Source organism: Sebastes umbrosus, chromosome 19 (genome assembly GCF_015220745.1).
Source record: "Sebastes umbrosus isolate fSebUmb1 chromosome 19, fSebUmb1.pri, whole genome shotgun sequence".
NCBI lineage: Eukaryota > Metazoa > Chordata > Actinopteri > Perciformes > Sebastidae > Sebastes > Sebastes umbrosus.
The window spans coordinates 17,962,929-17,981,524 of NC_051287.1; the positions used below are offsets into that span (position 1 = coordinate 17,962,929).

An 18,596-nucleotide genomic window follows, 5' to 3' on the forward strand; every position below is an offset into this window, starting at 1 on the left:
ACAGGACAGCAACTCTATCATCACGAGTGGAGGAAAGTTGATCATCATCATCTAATGTTACGTCATAATGACGTGTAATGGAGATCTGTCAGATTAGGTTAAGCAGATGTTCCCTTTTTTCGAAGGACAGTCCATAAATGCGGTGCTTTATTTCCAGATGTCCTCCTCTCAAGTGGACTAATAACAGAGGAGGTCTGTTTTATGTTAGTAACAGGATACATTTTTTATCATGGCTAGTAAGGACAGACCAAATGAGTAGCTTATATTTTAGAGGAGGAAGTTTTATCATGTAACAGTAGTAGTAACACAGGCCTACAGTGTGTGTACCTTGCCCTTGGTGTGCAGGTGGTGATGGTGCAGGTTTCTGGCAGCGATCATGGCCAACTGTCTCTGCATCCACTGTAACTCCATCTGAGACCGCCTCAGCAGCTCCTCCACGTTAGCGCCGGACGTGTGATCCCGCATTATCACCTGCAAAAAAAAAACACACAACCACAGATTACACACGCTGCAAACCTCACACCAAAAACAAACTGAGTGTGTACATAATAAATGCACTGTAAGCAGATGTACACACAGAAAAAACATGCATACACTCAGTATTCATATCAAGTACCTTGGCATTTTGACAGGAACTTAACTTTTGTATTTGAGTGTTTCTAGTTAAGATTTATACTTTAGTTCCACTAAATTTACACATACGTTTTGTTAGTTGAGTAGAGTTTTCTGCTAATAGCAGAACAATTCACCTAAAACAAATTAATTTTAATGAAGCAAATACAAAATGTGAACTTAGAAAACATAAACACATAGAGAAGAATACATGGCATATTGCACTAACGAATCCAGCAAAGAGTTTCTGGCACTTACTGTACATTCCTTCATCTTCTTTCATTAAAAAAATCACATAACTTGTTTGTTACTGTAAAGTATATCATCAATCTCTATAACAGCATCTATTTCCAATGTTATCATCACTGCCCCCTGCATCACTAGGTGCTGACTGGTGGGATTGATTTATATACATGTGTGTGCCCATGTGCAAGAGTGTGAGTGTGTTCAGTGAGTAAGTAAGAGAGAGAGAGAGAGAGAGAGAGAGAGAGAGAGAGAGAGAGTGCCACTCAGTTACATAAGAGAGGATTACGGTATCACAGCAGCACAATGACAGGGTGGGGAGGGTGCAGAAAACATCCGATTTTATCAGCCGGTGCTAAATCCCCATCTATGTTGTCCTGTGTTTTACCTTTGCACACACACACACACACAAACACAGGGATACCGTATTCACAGAAACTACTACACCGACACATGAAAGGTTAAGAAGGTTAATGCTGCTCGTAGCTCAGGAGATTTGACTTAATCTGACTCCACTGCTGCATCAGAATAAATACTCAAAACATGCTGATTTCACTCATCTGTCTTTTAGACAATTTCTTTTGTAATAAACAAAAACTGCAGAACAAGATCACATTCCAAATTGTATTAGGGATACTCAAAAAGTGCTTTTTTTTTTGGATACTGTCTTCGTCAAAGTGTTCATAACTAATGGACAAAAATAGGAGTGATTTGTTTTCATACTTGCTTTTTCCTCAGAGGTAATAGACAAAAAAAACAAAATGAATCAGCTCCCTCTTCCCCCCGTCTCTCTGCCAACTGCTCAAACAGCTTCTCCGTGCTGACTCACCTTGGACAGCTTCTATTTCCTTGCAGGGGACTGTAGGAGGAGGACAGACAAAACAACAACAACAACAACAACAACACACGACACTCCGAGTCCTGTAGATTTATGCAGAAATGTCCCATCCTGCCAGGCCGTCTCTGAACCTGCAGTGGGTAAGCATCTCTCGCTTACAGATTTATCAAGGTAAGAGGAGGGTGCTGTGCGTATAACGTCATTATCCCGGCCTGAATGGGGTTTTTCATTTGCCATCTATCTATTAATTATTCTATCATCCCATTAATATGATTGATTTCCCTGATATTGCTGCGTTTTTGAAGTTATGTCAACTCCCTCTGAAGGAGACAGTATAGTGCATTACTATTGGGCTGGGCAATATGACGATACATACAGTCAAAACGATATAAAAATATCTATTGTATATATTTTTCTGTATATATAGGCTTTATTTATTTATGTTTTTCTCTATAATTTAACTTAAAATAGTTATGTTCATTATTTTCTCATTTCAAAGTTCTTAAAATGAGAAAATAATTTCATTTGTCATGTTTTTATATTCAGAATCAGAATCAGAAATATTTTATAGATTTTAGAAATTGGGAAATTCACACAGGAGTATACAAAAATAGGCTTTACTATGTGGTTATTTCATATTATAGATTATCGAATTACCAGAAAACATGCTATATTGCGATATATATCGTTATCAAGATATGAAATTACCTATATTATTGTCATAAAAGATTTTGGCCATATCGCCCAGACAGAACTTATGTGACACCATGTTGTTAACTCAGGTTAATTCTGAGCAAGTTTTATTGTTGCATTGTTTACACTTGCGCACATACCCAATTTAAAGAAAGATCATTTTAGATGTCACAGGAACAAGTGGAGTTCAGTTATGGGGCTGCTACATTATTTTAAACTAAAGAAAAAGTTCCACTTACAAAATATTTTGTATAAAAGCAGCTGTAAATGGTTTTGCAGCCATGCACCCATAAGCTGTGTATGTGTCTAAAGCTTTTAATGCATGCACTGTCTGCAGTGGAAGAGTTTCAACAACTGGAGAAAAACTTTTTTAAAACTTGCAGTATGCATATCCTTAAAAAGGAGAAAAAATGATGTGATGCTGCACCTGAAAGAACCTGAAATGTTCACAAAAATCCTTCACATGCATACTGTAGGCTCAAATATTTTGGGTAAAAATAGTGAAAGATTGTCAGGCATACCCATCCAAGTGAGCTCGTCTGCTTCTCTCATCCTCTTCACAGTGATCTTCTGTGCTGCTGCTGCTGGCTTCTCTCACCTTCCCGGAGTCTGGTGTCATGTGTCTGCCTTGCAATCCTCAAAGGAAAAGAAAAATGCATAAACCTACTCAAAAGGGAAAAACTGCATGGATGCTGTGTATCACTTCACTAGCTACAGAAGCAGTGTGTGTTTTGGACAGCTTTTCCCTGATATGACTTGCTCATTTCAAACACAAGTCAGTTATGATTCAGGATTTTCTCTCAAGGCGTTCTTGCCTCACTGAGGCTGCCTGCTGTGTGACCATATGGCACTCTTTAACGAGAGGAGGAAACATGAGCTGGGAAGATGGAAGAGCGCATTTAAGTCTATAACCTCTCACCTGTGGTACAAAAACACAGGCTCACTGCAGTGTGTGAAACAGTCACGACATTTAATCTATCTGTGTACATAGACACCAATTTCCATTTTTTTTTTGTGACGCTCAGCACATTCAACAATTTTTCGTACTTTTTCCAGCAACACGTGATGCACCTGTTCATTTCCGCTCCAGTCTTTTCAAAATAAAACCACTTAAGTGTTTAGGCAACAATCTACAACGGAGTATTAGGGCCACATTGATGGGGAAAACAAATCAGAGATTTCGACAATAAAGTCATAATATCATGAGAAAAAAAAGTTGTAATATTACGAGAATAAAGTCATAACTTTAAGAGAAAAAGTCGTAATTTAATGAGAATAAAGTCAAACTAATTCAAGAAAAAAAAGTCGTAATATTACGAGAATAAAGTCATAACTTTAAGAGAAAAAAGTAATTTCCTCCTCCACAAAAGAGGCACTTTCCCCCAGGGAATGGAGGTGTTTCTTTCTTTGTAATAAATGCAGTTTCTTGCACAATCTTTTCAAGGTCCTGATACTTAATCATGTGCTGCTGGTGTGCCAAAAGATTAACCATTTCATTATTTGTGAAACCTATACTACATTATAACTTCACAAGATGCTCAACGTTCCTCATTTTCACACAGGCAGCACGCTGCTCTATTTCCCCTCTACAATCACATGTGAAATTACTACTTTATAATATTATGACTTTATTCTCATATTACGACTTTTTTTCTCTTAAACCTATGACTTTATTCTTGTAATATTATGACTTAATTCTCGAAATCTCAGATTATTTTTTTTTCCTCAATGTGGCCCTAATACGCCGTCGTAACAAACTACTTAGTTAGGTTTAGGAAAAGATCATGGTTTGGGTTAAAATAACACAGGAATGGTCGTAACTTAAACTAAATAAACTTTGAGCTTTGATTCAGTACACAGTACGAACATTTTGTTATGTTCCTCAGTTGTGGGACCATTTAAGGACCTATACAATGCATGACTGAGAGTACACCTTATGTGTAGAAATCCAATATTGATCCTTGTTTTATCACTGGTGTCTTCAACCGCTGAGAAAATGTGGATCTTTAGGTAGCCTATACTGGGTTTAGCAGAGCGTTTTGGCTGAATGGCTAACTGCTGCTGTAAAGAGACTGAAATCAACAGTAAAAGTGCCATAAAATCATCTAAAGTAGGGTACAAAGCACCATAGAGCTACAGAGTTTGTAAGTCTCTATGTCAAGTCAAGTCACAAATTTGCATCAAGGGGCTTTATAATCTGTGCATCATATAACACCCCTTCATCCACTGACCAGAAAAACTGTGTGATCATCAATGACCATTTTGGCCATACATTACTCAAACTAGTGCATAAATGAAAATGGAGTAAAACCTTCAGCTAAATTTTATATAAATTAATTTGTAACTGATTTCATTTAACCGTCCCAAAAAGGTGCCTAATAAAAACAAAGATGTCTTCACCATGAGCTTTGCAAAAGGTTTTTACTGATGTACAACAGTTACATATAAAAGACAACACGACTCCAGATCCAAATGCATTTCTGTTGTTCTTGTTGCTTCTGTAGCTGGTCTCAAAATAGAGAGGTCTGTCCACACTTCCTGTTCAGGCCAAACAGCTATACAGGAAACATTCACCTTGACAGATGAACTGGTCCCAGAAATGTATACCACAGTGTGAATGCAGCTCCTTGTTTTTGGTTTTAATCCAGACAGAAGTGCTGTCCTAACACATCTCCCCCTCCTTTTAGTAACTGGGTGGCAGTTTCAAACTCCAGAGGGACACTCTTGGTCTGAGACTGCTTCAGGTCTCTCTCCATCAGCTGTGGGATAAGAAAACGGGACACATTATTCATGCTACTATGGTTTGGAAACTTATCTTTAAAGAACAGAAATTGTCTGAATCAGATCGTCTAGTAGGCTGATTGGTGAGTCACAGCTTAACCCAGGGTCCCTGTACACCAGACAGTTACAGCCGATTACCAGCTCCGTTTTGAAATGATGACTCCCATCCTTTGCACGGTGAAGCTCCGCTTCTTCCTTCTGGACGGAGGTTTAGTGTCCCAAGGTGTGGAACAAAGCGGTATAAAAACAGCTTTGTTCCAGCAGCCATCACTCAGATGAACAAGTTGTAGCAACACAGTACAGATGCTATAGCAGCTATAGACAAATAGCTATAGACAGATGCTATACTTGTTTATTTATTTATTCATTGTATATTAGTGGTTTAAGTGATCACTGGAGCCTTGAGCATTTTTTTTAAATCATATTTGTCTATTGTCTGTGTTTGTAAAATGTGTGTCACGAGTTGGCTTCCATTTAGCTTCTCTGCCCTTATAGACAACGTTGTGTAATTGTTATCTTAAGTTTGAGTATCATATCACCTCAAATGTTGTTATCTCCAGCACTTCGCTGATGTCCTCCTCCTGTCCTGACAGAGGTGCGTTGAGCAACGCAGCAGCTTTGGCCACATCTGGATGGTAATGCTTCTGCAGTGTCTGCAAAAAAAAAAGGAAGAAGAAAAGAATGTAAACTTTAGTTGGACATTAAGTATGCTTTCACTTAGTTAGACTCCTAAATGTATATGATATTCCTCCATCTCGTTTTCCAATCAACATGACAACATGACAACAAACAACAACGTTTGCACAGCTCGATGCGAAGTCTGTGTCACGGATGATTCATTTGTGAATCCAAAACCATGCTGTAAACACACCTTAATCTCCCACAAGCTGCTCTCTAAGGCACGGCACTGAGCAGGATCCTCTTCATCCATTAGATACGGGTCCTCCAAAGGCTCTGTCGTTATGAACAGAAACAAACATCTTTCCTAAAAATGCTTCCTTGGATGATTGTACGTCACAATAAAATCCTTACAAGCCGTCTTAAATATAAAGAATTGCACCGGGAATCTAAAAACATTCATTTTTGAGTGGTTAGAAACTGATGACTATAAACGGGAGAGTGGCTGACACTCACCGTCTTCTGTGCTCGGCTTGTGAATGAGGACTCTGCAGGATGGGTGGCGACGGATCAGGTTGTAGATGAAGGGCAGCACTAGGAGGAGGGCCGTGGGCGGCGCTGTGAGAGCCAAACGAGCCAGGCGTTTGGCGAACGCAGCCACTAGGTACACTGGCAAGTGACTGGAGGAAGGCACAAACACAGCATAGATGTAACTAATGCATATATGCTTTTGGAATTGTGATGGTTGTTTTCTTGAATAGGGGGAATTTAACAATTTAAATATCCCATATACAGTCAATATTTGAATCAGATAAACACATTCTCCCCAGAAAACTCCATGTAGATCAGTGGGGCTCAACAGCGGCCAACAATCAAAAGGTGTGGTTATACTGGCAAATTGCTGACGATCTGTAACTCGGCCACTGCAGGTCAACTATAAATAGTATTTTACTACAACTGTGCTCCAATAGGACAGATGCAGACAGCTATAACTGGATAAAATGAGGGGTAAATAAAAAAAACTTTGAGTGAAGCATGAATGATCTTACCTGGAGCTAAGGAAGAGGTTAGCTAGGTGGAAAAAGCGTGCTCTGTACTTCACGTGGAAAACAGAAGGCTCAAGCAGATTATACAACTTCTTGTAGAAATCTGGGTAATCTCTGCAAAAAACACACACACAACATATAGCACGATATTTATGCAATTCAAAAAACATCTTCAGTCTACTGTTGTGCTTTATAGATTCAGGATGGAGACTCAAATTCTCTTCAACATATTACTGTAATTTATGTGACTATTAAATAAGCATTACAGTAACAGAATATTGATTCGCTACTGTCAGGATATGGTGACCGTTTTATAAAAATAACTTTTTTTTTAAATCATATTTGCTCCATTTCTACCCACTGCAGCTTTAAAAGTGGCAAAATGAATGAATTTTTCATGTAATACTCACAGGTTGTGTTGATGTATGAGGACAAAAAGGCCATTGAGGGCCAGCAGGCTGATAGCCCCACCTGTTCAATAAAAACATAACAAAAGACCATATCATGACAACCAGCATAGAAGTTAACACATCCCAGAGACCATGTGTAAAAATGTCACTATGGTTATTTTGAAGTAGTCATTCATTGTCACGTGAAGTTGTGAAGTTGGAGTACTGTCGCTACTGAAGCGACATGCACAACTTACCGACTTCATAGGCAGCGGTCAAGAAGTCAATCATCAGCGTGGGTTTACTCATGTGAGGCAAAATGGAGTCATGGAGGATCACCAAGACCTTTTTATACATGTTGCTTGGCAACTACAACAGAGAGATGAGATGGCACGGTGTCATAGATGTGTGCAGGGAATACATTTTGATTCAAAAATAATAATAAAAAAAAGAAAAGAAGACATTTAGCCATGATAGTGCAATCAAGATTTTTTATAATACCTTATACTTGAGAAAGCCCAGCCACATCTTCTCAAAGACACGCTTGTGTTCCTGTAATGAAGTAGAACATTTAAAAATCATATTCAGAAAATGAGGCTCTTTTATACATGTTGCATTGAAATGTCCAGAGGTTTTTGGGGGGAAGGTTATTGGTGTCCTTGTGGAACTGACAGGCGTACTATTATCAATGGACCCTGATGTACATCTTCTAAATCATGATTTCCGCCTTTTCCCTTAAGGACAAAACGCGCAAAGTCTCGCTGGCAAGACCTGACTGCAGCTAAGAAGATTTTGGTCCAAGCGTTAGAAACCTCTTGATGTTTAAAGTATTCACTGGCTTCGGAGCCTTTTTGGACATTTCTTACCTGGAACTATCATCAGCAAGAGTCAATGATGCACGAGCAAAAACACAATTTTAATGTGGACAAACTTCTAACTTAAAAGATCTTAATGTCTAAATAAGGATGTTCTGTCTGTGTACATATCATTATACTGTTGGTTGGTGGAGGGGAGAGGGGTGGGTGGGTCAGATGTGGGTAAAAATGGAATCAGCAACCTGATGTATTGTCTGTAATTTGTTGGTGTTGCAATAAAAAAATATATATATATTTTACTTACATTCAGTTTAGCAGCTTTCGAGTCCTCATGCTTGTCTGAAAAAAAAAATACATCAGTTTAACGATGTATAAAAAAAATTGCACTCATGTACAAAACTAACAAAAACAGCCTTTTCTCCCCACGCAGAAGAAACTCACACTATGACATCATCACAAAAAAAGCAGGTCTCACCTTCCTGTTTGACCATAAAGTTGGTGAGCTCGGACTCCTTGCTTGGTATGCTGATGTTGGCCATGAGGATGAGCACATTGTTCTGAAATATGGGCACCAAAGCCTAAGAAGACCAAGACAAGCCATCAGCTTTCAGCCTACCAAGTAATATATATATTTTTTTGTTTTAAACATAACAATGAAAGCAATAAAACAAGCACAGCTACAGCAGCTGAACTAAACACTGAACGGTTCTCCTACCCCTTTGCTTTTGTCCATGACTTTGCCAACGCTCTCCCGGATGGAGCTCATGACATAATAGCGTACATCCTCCATCTCGAGGAACTCCTGGAATCTGGAGATCAGTAGGGAGTTGTCTGTAGTTTTGGACAGCAGTCTCTCCACCACTGCCTGAAATAATATGAAATAATAACAGAAACATCAGAAGGCGGTCTGCGCCACGAATGACAAAAAGCTTTGATAACCGCGTAATTTCTTGTCTTGGCTAAATAACAAGGGGGGGATTATTTAAGTCACACACCAGAAACAGATAAAGGACATTAATATTCCCAACCACTGATGATAGACGGGTTGTGCGACACTAAATCTTACCAGGATGAGTTCTCTCGGGAAGCTGTAGTGTTCGCTCCAGTCCAGGTCCTCGAGGGGATGCTGTCCTTCTCCTGCAGCGAACTTCATCAGGCAGCACAGGGCACTCTCCTGCATTCAGAGTTATTATAAAAAAAAAATTATACCCTTTCTCAAGTCCTCAAGTGCAGCATGACGGTTAATAATTAAATTTTTTTCATTAAATGCAACAAATGATTATTGGCATTGGCAGACCTGAGCTGGTATGCCATGACAATACACAAGATACAAGGCAATAATCTACCACATAATACTTGATTCCCTTTGTCATCTACTATATTTACATGACTTTCAGCAGTAATAATAAACCAGCTTGCAGACAGACAGGTTAGTCTAACAGGACCAAAGAGAACAAGGTGTTATTATCAAAGAGGATATTGCCTCCAGGATATTAGTGTACCTCATTTTCAAAAGTGAAAACCCCCATGCACAATACACACATATACTGTCTTAGTGAGACATATAGGAAAAGAACCATGTGGACTGAAAGAACAAAGCTTACTTGTTGTATTATGTGATTTTATGTATGATGTGGTGTTATGTATTTTAATTTTTTCTTAAAAGCCTAACCATGGACAAGGTCTGCAAATTAGCTACGGTTAGAAGTCATATAAACATTGCATTGGTTGCACTTTAATTAAGTGTAACAATGCCTACATGTATTGTTCATGTCAAATAAATTAATAAAATAAATAAATACTACACGTTTAGTCGTGCAAACTCACTTTGATGTGATCCTTCTCTTATGCGTTAGTCCGTCTTACGTAAATGTGTGACTAAAGAAATGAACAGAAATCATGATGATTCCATCCTACAGTACCTGTTTAAACACATTTCTACATTTAGAGATTCTTTGTCAAATGTGTGTGTGTGAGCACCGTTTCCATTCGAGCTTTCGGTCAACTCACCTTGACACTGTGAAGTTCGTGGCTGAGGTGTTCCAGCAGCATCTCCACGCAGCTGTTGTAACGGTGTCGCATGAACATGCGGTACTTCTCTTCAGCACTGTACCCTCCTGAACCAGAAAAGATACAGACAGACAGACAAACAGGGGTGATGGTATGATTTGCAACCCTGGTGAGAGTTTGTAACCATATCTGATGTACAGCAAAGTGGAACCCAGAGGAGTGGAAACAGACTCTTTTATAGAAGCTGACATAATCAGGGCTGAAATGTGTGATATTTGTTAAATGTAAAAGTATATGACAAGGTCATTTTCAGGCCACATGGTTTCATTTCATATCCCATTAGTCTCATGAGCAGTAGGTAAAGCAGTGCCGGTGTTACACCGAAATCTGTAACACCGAGATCTATGACTAGATCTATGCCAGCAACACATGAGGCCACCATTTCTGTCAACTGTCGTCAGAAAATGTGACCCCACTGTACCTATCTTTTGCTTTTCTTTTAGAGTTTTATTAATACATATTTAGAGTAAAGATATTATAATACATTTATGTTTTTTAAGAATTTAGTTTTGTGTGTTTTCTGTCACATATTTGCATTTATGACACAGGCACAATGGGGTCACCTTTCCTGACGACAGAGGTCAGAAATGGTGACCTCATGTGTTGCTGGCTCTCTGCGGTCACAGATTTCGGTGTAACACCTGTGTTAGTCCATGAGCCAGACCCCCAAATGTGGCCGTCGTGCCACTTTGGAGGGACCAGGTCTTATAGTGATTTTTTTAAAAAGGTCTATGTCTATGACACTGAGGTCAAGAGAATTTGACCTTTGACCTCTAATACTGCAATTGGGCCAATTCTTAATGCCACTCCAAATGGATAGTTCCAGCAAAAAGAGCACAACAAGAGCTTTTTTGTGCTCTTTATGCTGGAACTACCCATGGGCACATCAGATCAACATGAAGTTAGTTATAAGGGCATTTGGAGTGGCATTCAGAATTTGCCCCATTACAGTATTAGAGGTCAAAGGTCAAATTCTCTTGACCCTATTGTCATGACAATGTGACTGATGGATAGATTATAGTCTAAGCTTTACAATGATATATGACTTCATGATATTGTGTGTCGGTTACCCTCTTTTAAACTGGATCTATGTGTAAAATGGCAAAAAGATGGAAATATTTTAATGATGGAGGGATGAAAAAAGAAGTGATAGCACATAGAAAGCTACCATTGCTGCAATGCTATCATGCCTTTTCCAACACTAGGGACATAGACCTTTAAAAAAAAATCACTATAAGACCTGGTCCCTCCAAAGTGGCTCATGGGCTATGTTATGTTGAAGTCTGTTCCCACGTGCAATAGTGTGGTTTAGGTAAGGGGGGAAACACATATCGACGGGGAAACAGTATTGGATACAACACCGGTGTGACACTCGCTAACATCTCCCTCATAACTATTGTTCATTATAATGCATTATTATCATCTGTACTCACCACTCAACGCTTCCTCCTCCTCCTCTGAGGGCAGTTTCCCCAGAAACAGCTCTTTCTTCTCCAACAAGGTGCAGAACAACTTGCTGCATGCATTGACACCATTGATAACATCCTTCTCCTTCTCTGACTGCAAACAGACATGGAAAATACAAACACATGTTTGTTTTGGTAACCCAGAGAAGTGACATCCCCAATAGAGCTACAGCTAACCAGCATGTGTACAGTTGTGAGTGCTCAAACAATGTATATTAGTTGTGTATATTTACCTCAAGGAACTCGAGGATGTCAAACACGTCGTTGGCATTTTTCCTACTCTCTAGTATACTCTCCACTTTAGTATTGAGGTCAATTTTAGCTGTTTTGACGCTTTTCTCTGTTGTTTTTGCTGAACTCACGTTGCGCTTTCTGGCCGGCGCCATGACTACTGAGGGATGCTACGTTCAAGTGACATTTGAGGAAATACGGAAACAAAGTTATTACAAATATAAACTGGACATTTTTGTTTGTGGATAATATAAAAAATAATTGAGAATATTATATTAAATATCCCCGCTTTACATAATGCATATACTTGTTTACTTGTATTATCTTTCACGGCCGTGGAAGTGCGGCAATCATAGTTGTAGTGCTATTTCAATGTAAATCCTAAGGTCAGTGAATGCCACATTAGTCCTAAACAGTCACCTGTTGTGTCGCCTCCTAGTGGCTGGAGGGTGAACTTCCGGCTTTTGCTTTTACCACCTGAGAGTTCCTAATCACTACTAGGGCACAGATGAAAGACATTTTATAAATAAAAAAAATAAAAATACAGAGTGCATCTCAGCTGGGTTTTGTCCACACATTACTTTCCGATCAAAACATGATTTTAAAGTAATCAATAACTGCATGACATAATAAAATAAACTGGGTAAAAAAAGTTCAGAAACTTGTGTTTGGTCGATTATTTCTCTGTTGTTACAATGCTATTTGGCATTGTATTTTACATTGTTGGAAAGCCTGTTTATTTACCTTCACAATGATGTCCAACTTGTAAGGATCATGCATTTGTGGGATGAGCAGCACAGCTGATTATGTGGGTAGCACCCAAGAAAAATTTGCCAAAATGCTCTGATTCTGTCCTGGGTGAAGCCCATCTTCACTACTGCAGCTCTGATAGAACAGCTATAGTGTCCTGTTATAATAGTGATATTGACTTTCCTAGTTCAATACATGCCAATAAAAATGGACGGAAAATAAAAGGTTTACTTTAAGTTTCTCATTCCATTTTATTTATTTATTTAGTTTTTAAAATCAGCATGATCTAAGGTTTGTGTCAGGGGGTTCGTCAATGATCTTACCAATATAATTTAAAAAAAGAAGAAAAAAAAGGGCATTAACTGGCTATATAATACACATTTGAAGACACATGGCATGAACATTATGCTCTTTCATTAACATCTTAAACAAAAAAGGCATTCAACAAGCCTGGCATACAGCTAACAAATAACTTATCACTAGATAACTGAGTGTGGAACTGTCATATTAGCTAGCAGCTGACCTTTAACATGCATTCTTGCATGGAAGCTGGGCAGTGGATTTTGTCCCCAAACTTATAATGGAGTTGTGGTGAGGTGCAATCGCTTCACAGCCAATACAGACAGGAAGAATGATTACAGCAACCAGTAAGTATGTCGAAACCTATCATTAAGGTTCTGCTTAAAAGACAAAGAGGCTGAGTCACAGGTTGGCAGAGGGCATCGACATTTGATACAGGGTGAAATTAACATAAAGAAACAATCAGGGTACAATAAAGAACGGAGAAATGTTTTATTATCTTGTTGTTTGTTTAATAACATTTGTATAAGAGAAGCAGAATTGAATCCCACTGAAAAAAAAAGTAAATCTTGGAAGATATACTAAAAAGAAAGCTAAAGAGAATGTTTTGGTGAGAAAGCGTCTCTTCTTTCAGCAGGCAGGGCGACCTAATCCGAGTCGTTTCCTACGTCTGCATTGTCCTGGGGGGAAAAGGAGAGTGACAATGAATAAGAATATGAAACAAAATTAATTTTTAATTATGGTTTTAGATGAATACCGTTACTCAATTATGGCTTCCAGATACCTGTTTCTGGTCCTTATCGTCGGGTGTGTCGGTAGCTGTGGCTGTAGCTTCAAAGTCATGAATAGGAAGCGTGGACATCCAGCTGACCATGGAGCCCTCCTGACACTCCGTCTCAACAATGGTGGGGTAGATGTGAGCTTCCTTGAAGGCCTTTATCCCCTCCTCCTCGTGTTCCCAATCCAGACGCTCGTGCAGCCCGTCTCCTCCGAATCGCTTGTTGTACCGGTCAAAGTGAACCTTTTCCAGGACCAACCCCAGCCCTGGAGCTTTGGGCACGTCCACCTTATCTTGCCCCCAGCTCCGCTCCATCACGTCCTCCTTCGCGTAGCCCTTTATCACCGCAATCACCAGGCCGATCATCTTCCGGATCTGGTGCAGCATGAAGCTCTGGCCTCGTACAGTGATCACTGCGAACTGAGTATTGCTGTTGATAAAAGGCTCTCCGCAGGACATCTCTGTGATGTAGCGACGGGCGCTGGGGTCACTCGGAGCCTTCTGGGAGGTGAAGTTGTGGAAGTTGTGGGTGCCTTTGTAGAGAGCGAACAGACGGTTCACCCTCTGAAGTGTCTCTGGCTCGAGGCGAAAGGCTGCTATGTTGCCAGTATCATAGTCTTTTGGGGAAAAGGCCACTGTTGGAAGCATGTAGGCGTATGTACGAGCATCACAGTTGTTTTTGGAATTGAAACCCTGGGTCACCCGTTTAAGACCTGTTGGGAACAAAAGTAAAAATGTTAAAAACCCCTCCTCCTCAGTTCCAATCAATAAATGTGGATCATTAGGACCAATGTCTCACCGAGCACGCTGATCTGTGGCGGCAGATGCTCATTGATCTTTTCAATGGTGTCTTCAATCAATCGTATCTTTAGAGACACAGCTTGGCCAGCTGCAGACACGCCCTGAACAAATTCAAATAGACAAACACCGGCACAGTTTGTCATGATGACATGCCAATAATAATAATGATGAATGCAAACTCATATCATGGCTTGTTAAAATATGATAACACCACTCAGTACACTTGTTACACATTAAAACAGACAACATACCCAACAGTTACACAATACAGTGGACATGTTGACCTAGTGCTATGAAAGCAACTCCTGCTGTGATATCTGTACAAAGCATAGACTGTATATAAAGATGGACGACATGACAGCTAGAATACACTTTCATACGCAGAATCTGGTTCCAAAAATGACGTCAAAATCTCAAGATGTCAGCTCCCGTATCGAGGCTATTTCGGCTTCACTTCTGTACAGTGGGAGGAAGTGGAGACGCCATCTTTTTTATACAATCTATGATACACAAAGCCATATACCTTATCTGTTCTGGCACATCTTTGGAAAGACATCTTCTTCATGTCATCGCCGTGGTTTTCAGGAATGCAACCTGATTTAATAAGTGCAGTGACCAGCTCATCCTCGATGGTCCTAAACTGAGAGGTTCCGGGATTTCTCTGAAAACACAGAAATTATAATACATTTAGCAAGACGTAAGAAAAAACAAAGTGTTTGGAACTGAGAGAGGAAAATCAGCTACCTGCATCCCATAGTATCCCTTTCCAGAGTATGCCAGGAGGAGGACCACTTTCTTTTTGGGATATTTCTTTTCATCTTCAGTTTGTTCCCCCTCCGCTTTTAATTTCTTTGTAGCCTGCACCTTCTCAGCAGAGTCCTCATTCTCCTCGTTGGCTCTTTTCAGCAGCTTGGCTGTCGGCTCATCTCTGGATGCTTCACTCATTATGCAAAATAACTTACTAAGAGGGCCACCTGTGAAGAGATAAAAAGGAAATATTCCGTGATAATCATGCTCACCTCTTTACATAGACATTCAGTGGTGCATCATGTCATGTCCTGTAAGCTTCTATGTGACTGTGACTCAATGTCAATATGACTCTGGATATGATCCACTGATATGTGGATCATATCAGTCCAGTTCTGAGGTCTTTACACTGGCTCCCTGTCTCTCAGAGAATTGATTTCAAAATACTCCTGCTGGTTTACAAAGCACTAAATGGTTTAGGGACAAAATACATTTCTGATCTTCTGCTATGTTATGAACCATCCAGACCTCTCAGGTCATCTGGATCAGGTCTGCTTAGTGTCCCCAGAGTCAGAACTAAACATGCAGAAGCAGTGTTCAGTTTTTATGCACCAAATATTTGGACCAAGCTCCCAGAAACCTGCAGAACCAACTCCAACTCTGAGTTCCTTTCTGTTTGCTGCTGCCTTTTATTAAACCAGATAATGATCTTATACTGCACTAGAGCTTTTACTCTTGTGTTTTATTCTATTTTAGCTTTTATTTTTAGCTTGTTTTTATTTTCTAATCTTTAATGTTTTTATAACTGTTTTAATTATGTCTTAATGTTCTTTTGCACTTTGTTGCCATGCTCTTGAATGTTTATGTAAAGCACTTTGAATTGCCCTGTTGCTGAAATGTGCTCTACAGATAAAGCTGCCTTGCCTCACATTCTGCACACAAACAACATAAGTAGCTAGATAAGTCTTGCTAACATAAAGGGTATTTAAAAACAGCACACAGCTTGCAGGTTTAATACATTCAGCCGTCACATTTCACACTTTGTTAGGTTTGCTTACCGTTTCTCTCCAACGTCAGTCTGTGGTTCACTAAGGCACTCAACAGTGGTCGGGTTTTAAACATGTCCCGCTAAGCCATCATGCAGCTAAAGGATGAAACACTGACCATAATCAGCTGAAGCTAACGCGAAGCAGAGCAGAGCAGACTATTTACATTCAACTAACTCCCGTGGACGAAATATACAGTCTCCTAAAAGCTTATGTCAGCTTTTAAAACCAAATTTGAATGCGTATATACATAAATATTTATGAATAAAGCGCAAACTTTAGCTGCATCTAGTCCTGTAGTGAGTAGATGCGGCAACATACACACATGGCCAACGTCAACTTTGAACCCGGATGTAAGTATCGCGAGATTTGCCGTGTTCTCACTGTTGCATACGTCATACGAAAAAAGGAAACAAAAAAAGGAACAAGGTAATTAAATGTAGCCTCTATAAGCCTCTCTGTCATGTCAAATGTAATGATCCTCTTTAATTGCAGTGTTGTCCATGTTCATTTCATTTCAAACCATATGATTTTCATCCAAATATATGAAAAATTCAAACTTTTCAACTTATTAATTTGAGCTTTTATAAGGTCTCTTTTTCCACTCACTTACTAATTATTATTATTATTATTATTATTACTACTACTACTACTACCACTACTATTTTGTCTGTTTGTTTTTTTTCTTCTTGCTTTTATTTTATTTTATTTCATTACTTATTTTTTCTATTTTTTATTTTATTTTATTTATTTATTTATTTATTTTATTTTATTTTTTTTATTATTTATTTATTTTCTTTCCCCTCTCATAAAAATATTGCTTTTGGATTCATGATGTGTTGTGGCATGCGCTTCATCTTGGTTATTGGTATTGTGTGATGGAGTTATTTTGTATCTTGGAGAACAAAGTGCATGTATTGTGCATGTATTGTAAATTTCAATAAATAAAAAAAAGGAATGTGAATCTAAGACAACTTTTGCATGTATTTAATAATTGAACTTCAGGTCTGCTAATATAATATTTTGGCATGTAATAATAATGGTTTCATGTGTTTACATTTAGTAGAGGACATAACATAAAGAACAAAGCACAGCACATTTAGCCAAATACAGTTTACAGAGAATTTAACCTTAAATCCACATGTAGTAATATTTTTGTCCACTTGAGTGCAGCAAAATCACATAAATGGAGGAGTCATCCAACTGCAATGGAAAATAATATGTCGTGTAAATGCACCAAGTTGTATTTTAAGTTATGTTTTGCAATCTTGTCTGGCTCCCATTGTAAATATCATGTTGTTATACATGTTGTTAAACACCTTTATAGCTTTATTATGAATAATCTTTATAATTTCCATATAGGGTAGACTACAATGTGTTGTGTTGTATTGTAATACTCAATATTATTATTATATAGACTGGCTGCTTGTGTCTAGAGGTGTACAAATACTCCCCCTCACCTTTGCTCAAATCACCATATTTCACTTCACCTGAACTCTTCATATAATTTAGCATTCATGATGATAAATATGGGTTTTTACATGATGCACAGCATAAGCCTTCCTTCAACATTTCAGTCCATATAAAGAAGTCTTACTATATATTCGTTTACAGTAGCCACTCATCATAATGTGCTTTGACTCATGTAACCATGTGTCTTTCTCAAGGACACCACAACAACGAGGGATACTGGTTGCCAAGAGGCTAAACCTTTAACCTTCATCATCATCTTGGGATGGCCTTAGTTATTTTGCCCACTTGCACTTTTTCATAGCACCTTATAAGGTGATCAAGTAGTTCTTTGCTGAAAACCCAAAGCCAAACATAGGCATGCGATGGGAAAATTGCCCCGGTATAGCCACAATCCTATATCAAACGGCAATTTTCTCACAAATGCTGAAGTTACTTACTGCACACTGTGATTCTAAATGTGAAACAGTGATTCTTCAAGACTGGTAATGCAGCTGATAAGGTTTTGCGGTAGGAAACAGCTCCAAGTAGGAGTATTTTTAGCTAAATAATCATTGCTTTAGAGCCCTCTCTACAGTAGCAAACAGGGGCATGGGTGAGTGTTAAATTAAAAAGCTGTGAAATCACAGCTGTGAGTGTAGCAAGAATATTTTTTCAGTTGGCAAGTGGTAAATTCATATCCAAAAATAACCCCCAAGTGTGAGGTTTAAATGAAAAAAGAGTCTCTTAACTTGGTAGATAAAAAACAATTATTTTCTTTTTAGCAGGCTAAATAACCCCACATTTCATCGATCACCAAACAAAACATTGTGCGAATCATGTCTTTTGCAAACTAGCAGAAATGTTCATCTATCCCCTACAGTCAAACATAAACAGAGCCGGCATTGTTGTTAACTTCGGTG

The 18,596-nt window shown here is 38.8% G+C and overlaps 3 protein-coding genes across 9 annotated transcripts in view; all 3 read right to left on the minus strand.

Annotated features, from left to right (window-relative positions):
• si:ch73-287m6.1 (RIMS-binding protein 2) overlaps positions 1–3,288 on the minus strand; it is an 85,740-nt gene extending 82,452 nt beyond the window's left edge. For 2 of the 7 annotated variants that reach the window (XM_037752948.1, XM_037752952.1), the window contains exons 1-2: positions 2,908–3,288; positions 328–471 (exon numbers count right to left, since the gene is read on the minus strand). In XM_037752948.1, coding sequence (XP_037608876.1) covers positions 328–465 — 138 coding nt within the window. In that variant the 5' untranslated portion in view covers positions 466–471; positions 2,908–3,288. Of the gene's footprint in view, positions 1–327; positions 472–1,684; positions 2,092–2,907 lie in introns of those variants that run through there. The other 5 variants (XM_037752946.1, XM_037752950.1, XM_037752944.1 and 2 more) reach the window with 4 other exon arrangements.
• Positions 3,289–4,788: 1,500 nt separating this feature from the next.
• On the minus strand, positions 4,789–12,159 carry noc4l (nucleolar complex associated 4 homolog). The gene is made up of 15 exons (XM_037753743.1): positions 11,805–12,159; positions 11,539–11,665; positions 10,046–10,152; positions 9,102–9,209; positions 8,751–8,900; positions 8,511–8,613; positions 8,340–8,374; positions 7,722–7,772; positions 7,478–7,589; positions 7,242–7,302; positions 6,835–6,945; positions 6,302–6,465; positions 6,039–6,121; positions 5,707–5,820; positions 4,789–5,145 (listed from the first exon to the last, which is right to left on the minus strand). The coding sequence occupies exons 1-15, from the start codon at positions 11,955–11,957 to the stop codon at positions 5,026–5,028; spliced, it is 1,599 nt and encodes a 532-aa protein (XP_037609671.1). The 5' UTR covers positions 11,958–12,159; the 3' UTR covers positions 4,789–5,025.
• A 1,161-nt stretch (positions 12,160–13,320) lies between these two features.
• Positions 13,321–16,598, minus strand: pus1 (pseudouridine synthase 1). Its single transcript, XM_037753676.1, has 6 exons — positions 16,237–16,598; positions 15,176–15,405; positions 14,955–15,092; positions 14,430–14,532; positions 13,637–14,343; positions 13,321–13,532 (listed from the first exon to the last, which is right to left on the minus strand). Exons 1-6 carry the CDS (start codon positions 16,298–16,300, stop codon positions 13,500–13,502), a joined length of 1,275 nt encoding a protein of 424 aa, XP_037609604.1. The 5' UTR covers positions 16,301–16,598; the 3' UTR covers positions 13,321–13,499.
• Between the last annotated feature and the right edge of the window lie 1,998 nt (positions 16,599–18,596).

What these genes read in the sequence shown, in the direction of transcription:
- pus1 (XM_037753676.1), bottom strand. Translation starts at nt 16,300, where the DNA reads ATGTTTAAAACCCGACCACTGTTGAGTGCCTTAGTGAACCACAGACTG. An exon ending in ACTGACGTTGGAGAGAAACG is followed by an intron (nt 15,406 to 16,236) that starts GTAAGCAAACCT and finishes ATCTCTTCACAG; the next exon opens with GTGGCCCTCTTAGTAAGTTA. An exon ending in GATGTGCCAGAACAGATAAG is followed by an intron (nt 14,533 to 14,954) that starts GTATATGGCTTT and finishes GAATTTGTTCAG; the next exon opens with GGCGTGTCTGCAGCTGGCCA.
- noc4l (XM_037753743.1), bottom strand. Translation starts at nt 11,957, where the DNA reads ATGGCGCCGGCCAGAAAGCGCAACGTGAGTTCAGCAAAAACAACAGAG. An exon ending in TCCCGAGAGAACTCATCCTG is followed by an intron (nt 8,901 to 9,101) that starts GTAAGATTTAGT and finishes ATATTATTTCAG; the next exon opens with GCAGTGGTGGAGAGACTGCT. An exon ending in GCAGCTTGTGGGAGATTAAG is followed by an intron (nt 5,821 to 6,038) that starts GTGTGTTTACAG and finishes TTTTTTTTGCAG; the next exon opens with ACACTGCAGAAGCATTACCA.